General features: G+C 48.6%; 1 protein-coding gene across 3 annotated transcripts in view; it reads right to left on the bottom strand.

The window, feature by feature from the left end:
* Positions 1–2,463: 2,463 nt before the first annotated feature.
* The window catches only part of OPCML (opioid binding protein/cell adhesion molecule like), a gene marked incomplete at both ends in the record, with an annotated part of 1,076,008 nt that continues 1,072,471 nt past the window's right edge, over positions 2,464–6,000 (bottom strand). For all 3 annotated transcript variants that reach the window (XM_082660307.1, XM_082660309.1, XM_082660308.1), the window contains one exon: positions 2,464–2,564. In XM_082660307.1, the coding sequence (XP_082516433.1) occupies positions 2,464–2,564 (101 nt within the window). The remainder of the gene's footprint in view (positions 2,565–6,000) is intronic.

Raw genomic sequence — 6,000 nt, 5'->3', positions numbered from 1 at the left:
GTATTACCAACAGAACATTCAAATGACACGTTAAACGCTCCTTCAGCGTCTGACACCAGCCCCGCTCCAGGAGCCCCGTGTGGTGACAGGTCTGAAACGCTGATGTCCGACCTGTAATTCTGACTCCACGCCTGTTCTCGACTGTCCCTGGAACTTGAAATCCACACACTGCTTTTGGCACATCATTTACGTTCCCGCAGTCTGGCTCCTGGCAACTCCGTGGGAAATGCAGATGTCTGTTTACAGCTGGAAAGTGTAATATTAATTTCATTCACGCCAGCTCTCTTACGGAAGCGCCCAGCTTTTTGTACGCCAAGACAGCCTACATGTGTGTGTGTGTGTTTCTTCACTGTGTACGTCATGTTCATGTGCTATAACGGACAAAAACAAAGAGGTCACATTTCAGAGGAAGCAGATCAATTAAGCATCGAAGGAACGGAACTTTGTGGAGCTGGTATCTCTCATGTTTTAGACTGTGGAGCTGAAAGTTTTCCAGCGGGTCTCCAGCGGGTCTGTGAGACAGTCACTGTCGATGTTCCTTCTTATCCTCAGCAGGTCACTCCCTGCAGCACGGGACAAGGGCACAGCCCTGCAGGTTTCCAATGCCATTCTCTTGGAACCCTGGCACACTTGCCGGCTGAGTCCTTCTTGTCCCAGGAGACAATACAGAAAGATCAGGTCAGCTCTTCTTTGTGTTCTGGAAAGATCTGCTCTGAACATGGAGAGCTGAGGGCATCCTTCCCCAAAGCTCCTGGAGAAGCAGTCTGTATCCAAGGAAATTGTGTGTCACTTTCCCCTTCTGTTTGCAGTGTTGTGTTAATCAAGTGCTTGGAAACTGTCAGTTGCTCAAGTGCCCTCAGCTCAGAAGAGCTTCCTGAAACATATACCAGCGTTGTCAACACACCCGCCATGTAATTGGCTTCCATCAGCTTTTTACTGGATAGTTTTCAAACAGATGAAACCAAAACTGGAGCAGAGAGGAGACAATAGCAGAAGTCACCCCACTCAGGTGGACGGCTCTCTTCACACTGCAGAGACGGAGCTGTGTTTTCTCTCTCGCTTTCTTGCTATTAAGCACAGTCCCATAGCTTCCTGACATGCACTTTCTTGAAAGGCTGAGAGAAACATGAATTTTGGCACCTTGTCCTTCCGGTAAGAAAGAAAAAACACGATACTCCTCGAGGCTTTGCCAAGGCTTATCTGCTTCCCAAGAAGGTGTTTCTCAATACACAGTCTCTGCTGGGAAGAGTGAGTGACCGACCATTCGATTGCTACTTTTGTCCATCTCTTACCAGTATCTACTTTGGGTAGATGGGCTAGCACATTCCAGACAGTCCATGACATGTTGCCTTTCTATGTTGTTAGCCTGTGAGATCATTGGCTTTCGCATGAGAAGCTGATATAGGTCATTTTGAAGATGCCAATATCTGCAGAAGGTAGAGGAGACATGAATCCAGTGGAATAGACACAATATGGTTAGAGATTAATGTGGTGATGGATTGAGAGTGAAGAGTGGGGAAACAAAGACATAGACGTGCTAGATAATTACACTGACAGACTGATAAAGTAAATAGATTGCTAGAGAAGAAGATGGGTGGGTAGATAAGTGGATGGAACGATCAATCGGACAGTTGAGTAGATGGATAACCGTATGATTACTTTCATAGAGAGCTTGATAAAACCTAAATTATCAGCCATCTACAGATCATTGTTTATGACCTGGACAGCATGTTTTTGAGAGAAGTACCATCCTCAGAATGCTTCCCCCTTTATTCGGTCACATGACTTCTGAATGTTTAGTTTTGGGTTGTGTGCCTGTCCCTAAACTACAAATCCCTGTAGCTGGTAGAGAAAGCAGATAGGGCAGAATGGCTGAAAAGATGGCAATGTTTCATATATGTTTAGAGAGAGACCTTCCCAGAAAGAAAGGATGTGAACCCTCGTGTAGTTAGACAATAATAAACATGGAAGGAGTGATATGTACATTATAGTCAGGAAAATGGTCCAAAGCTTAGAAGATGCAGCTAATAGGACACTTGGATGTAATTCTCGCTGTGCACTACATCATACGTGAAGTTGTGTCTTCAGGGTGTTTAGCACGAGGCACATCTTCTGCCCAGATGGAGCTTATGGTGTACTGGGGGGGGCAGGGCTGGTGGTGATGGTGTCGGGAAGGCAGAGGAAAGGGAAGGGCCAAGGGAGAGGAACAGATTCCATTTTTGGACACACCAGTGAATGATTATCCTACACATGGTAGAACCCTGCACACCCCTCCCCCCCCAACCCCACTCATTCAAACTGGATAGAAAAATCAAACAAACAGACCAACCAACCAAAGAGAAAATCAAATCAAGAAGAACAGAAACAAACAAAAAGAAGCCCAAACTGGTTTGCTCTCCGCAGTGTAGGTAAAGTCTGTGATATGGAGAAGCAGGCGTTGCTCAGAAGACCTAAGGTTTCTTATCAAAACTTGATGAAGAAGTGGGCAAAGAGGGTCCCTGATAGCCAGAGGCAAGCCAGTGCTCTAGAGGCCGAGTTTACACCATCAATGACAGCTCCAGGCCCTGTGTGGGAGAAAGAGAGACAGACCCATTAGCGCACACCCAGAGGGCACCATCCTTATCCCGTGACAAGCACCGCATAAACATGCTTCTCCGTGGGCAGCTCCCACCCACCAGTGACCCTTCCGAGTCTGCGTAAATGGAAAGCACCCGCCGGGAGAAACGCAAAGGGACTTGTTGCTGGGGTGCCCGGACCACAGCCTGCTCTCAGACTGGGCTTTAAAACTGAAAGAGGCAGACGGAGGGAGTGGTTACACGTGCGGGCCGACAGGGCAGGGCAGGGTCTTTGTAAGCAGCGCCTCTACCTGTGTGCTCTCCTTGGAAATCGTGTCCAGAACAGACAGGGCTGGGAGGGCAGGGAGAGGGATGAGGCTCAGAGTGGAGGGAAGAGGTGGGAGGAGGAAGGAGAGGAAGAGAAGATTTTGTGAAACACAGGAGTCTAGGTGTTGATGTGGCTGGCTTTTCATCTGGTGTGACTGGGATACTGGGGCGGCGTCTCCCAAAGCCGCTGAGGAAGAATGAATACGTACACCCAGAGTTTGAAAGACTATGGTTGGGTTTATCCCAGCAGTCAGAGATGCGTCTCCAGAGGTGACAAAGACGACCCCTGTTCTCAGACCCAACGGCCACCTTACGCCCCTGCCTGGCAGGGCTCTCCCTCAACCTCTTTCTTTCTTCTTCCCTCTCTCTGGCCCTTTTACACAGCCCTCGTGAAACCCTCACGTTCCGCTGTGAAATAAGACCACAGAATCACAGGTGCGATTCCTTTCCCTTCATCTGCATCCTTGAGAAGACAAACCACGTGCACTGGGATCGCCTTGCCTGTTCCGAGGGCCCAGGGTGGAAGGCTGAGTGTCCACCTCTGCCCCTGTATTCCTCCATCACCTTTATTTACCAGCATCAGAATTTAGGGTCATAAGCAAGACCAGAGTAGCCAGCGAGCAGGGAGCAGAGAGTATTCCGGGGAAAGCAAAACTAAGTGTTAGTCAAGGGATTAGAAGCAACCCTGTAGGGCCAGTGCCAAAGGATGGAGTGACAGGCAAGAAACAGGGCTTCACCACCTCCTTTACTAGTAAATTGGCTTGTTGGAAATAACTTTACTACTGAAAAAAGCCTCAGTGGTGCAGGGTCTCCTCAGACAGGAGCCAGGTCATGTGGCTTGCTGGGCGGGCGGTGATGCTGTCAGCCTGGGGATGGATGGTCCTCTCACGTCAGCAGCTGGCATCCACCTGTTCCCACCCCAGGGATCTCAACAGGATTCCTTTTCTTCCTCTGATTTACAGTACAATTCTCTGTTTACTAAAAATTCATATTTACTCGATAGGTCGAGAGTCTTGTTCATAGTTTTCTGTACTTTTGTTATAGAGTATTTGCAGATAAGGGCAGAGTCCAGTCCTTAGCCCATTGCTGTGGTCCCCACGACAGCTTCATAAATATTTATAGAAAGCAGCCTGACTCTGAGGCCCCTCAGTCCAGGCATATATCCTAGGAACTGTACTGGCCTACGGAATGTGCTGAGTTGGAAAAGGCCCAGTTTGAAGCCCGAGGTAATTCCCTATGTTGTCTTCTGCAAAAGATGAGTGATTTAGATTTTTAAGTGAGTTTAAAAGGAAATGGGCAACACAGATGTATGAGACCCATATGTTTTTGTAAAGAATATTTAAAGTATATATTATATATATGATATATATTCACTAGTTATATATATATGTATGCATGTGTGTGTGTCTAATTCATTATATTGATATCAACTTAGGAAACAACTGAATGGGCTCCATTCTAGACAGACAGAGGCCTTTAGTTTAGGAATCACTTTATTCCAAGTTCTACCAGTGCGCTTAGCATTTCTGGGGATGTCATGCTACCAGCAGGTGGAGTATGCGGAAGTATTAGGAGTATTAGGAAGACAAAGCAGTGCGAGCTGCAGGGAAAGAAGGAGGAAGAATCATCAAGATGGGAGGTCGCAGTGCCAGGAAGATGTTCATGCTGCTTAGGCAGGGGTGTTACAGCCTCAGCTCGCTTCAGCTGAGTTCTCCAAGGAGTGGAACTCTGAGGGGCCTCGGTAGGCATAGAGCCTGCTCAGCCCGCTTGGGGGGGTGAGATAAGGCATACTTAGATGGTGCTTTCTGTGTGCCAAACATGACTCTAAATGCTGAACATCTAATCCATTTTATCCTTATGAAACCCTATGGCGTTCCTATTTTATAGATGGGGAATTGAGAAGCAGAGCAGGTAAGTACCCTGCCTGTGGCCACATGAGACAGTACACCCAGAGCTGGGTTAGAACCGAGTCACTCTGTCTGCAGGGTTGGTGCCCTTGAGTATCACAACTCTTACTTCCTCTCTGTGGAGAACAGTCCTTTGCGCATGTTTTTCAGAGGCCACGGCATCATGGAATAATGGCCTGGGGATCTGGAGACCCAGTTTCTCCATGTGACTCTGCTGCTTCCTAGCTGAGTGCCAGCTCCTCTCTGGCCTTGGTTCTCCCACCTGCAGTGAGAGGAGGCTGGGAGGGATGACCTCTGAGCTCTTCTCCTTAGTAGCCTGAGTTACTGAATGGCTGCAAACTCTGCATCTGGTCCCAGAAGGGACAGCTGGGGAGCAGCCAGATGGCCTTTTCCAGTGGTGCAAAGCCATCACACTCCTGCCTTCTGCACCCAGCATGCCATCTCCTGAGACAGCAGGAGGGCCCCAAACATTCCTGGACCCTAAAGTTTCCTTTTCTGCAGCCTCATTTTCTATGCATTTTCAGGAAATTTTACTCCTTAGCAGGTATTATAAGCCCTGCTTTAAGCATCAGATGACACGGCAATTTATCGTCAGTGGCCTTTGGCCAATCAGTGTATGAGAAAGGGCTGAGCTATTCTGGCCAAAGCGTTTACCTCATCTACTAGGACAGAGATTAAACTAGCTGTGCTCTCCTCCTGTGGACCCTGGACACACTTGAGATTTGGCAGTTGGGTCTACAGGAAGCGAGGGGCCTACAGGAAGGCTCTCGGGCTTTGTTCAAAGCCGGGAGAGAGTGGCTCACGTCCGTGTACCATATTGCATGTTGGAGGAATGTAAGACAAAGGCCATCAGCGATGAACTGATTCTTTTTTTTTTTTTTTGCAGTATGCGGGCCTCTCACTGCTGTGGCTTCTCCCGTTGCGGAGCACAGGCTCCGGACGCGCAGGCTCAGCGGCCATGGCTCACGGGCCCAGCCGCTCTGCAGCATGTGGGATCTTCCCGGACCGGGGCATGAACCCGTGTCCCCTGCATCGGCAGGCGGACTCCCAACCACTGCGCCACCAGGGAAGCCCTGAACTGATTCTTTAATGGCATCTTCAAGGTAAGCCTGATCCTACTGGAGATGAGGGGAAAAAAAGAATCTGGGTTGGGTCTCTCCCATAGGCTTTCTGTATGCTAAGGCCACTCACCTGATTATGCAAATGTTCTT

Source organism: Grampus griseus (assembly GCF_964374135.1).
Source record: "Grampus griseus genome assembly, chromosome: 8".
Taxonomy (NCBI): Eukaryota; Metazoa; Chordata; class Mammalia; order Artiodactyla; family Delphinidae; genus Grampus; species Grampus griseus.
The sequence above is the reverse complement of the archived record's forward strand: the minus strand, read 5'-3'. Positions and strand labels throughout refer to the sequence as shown.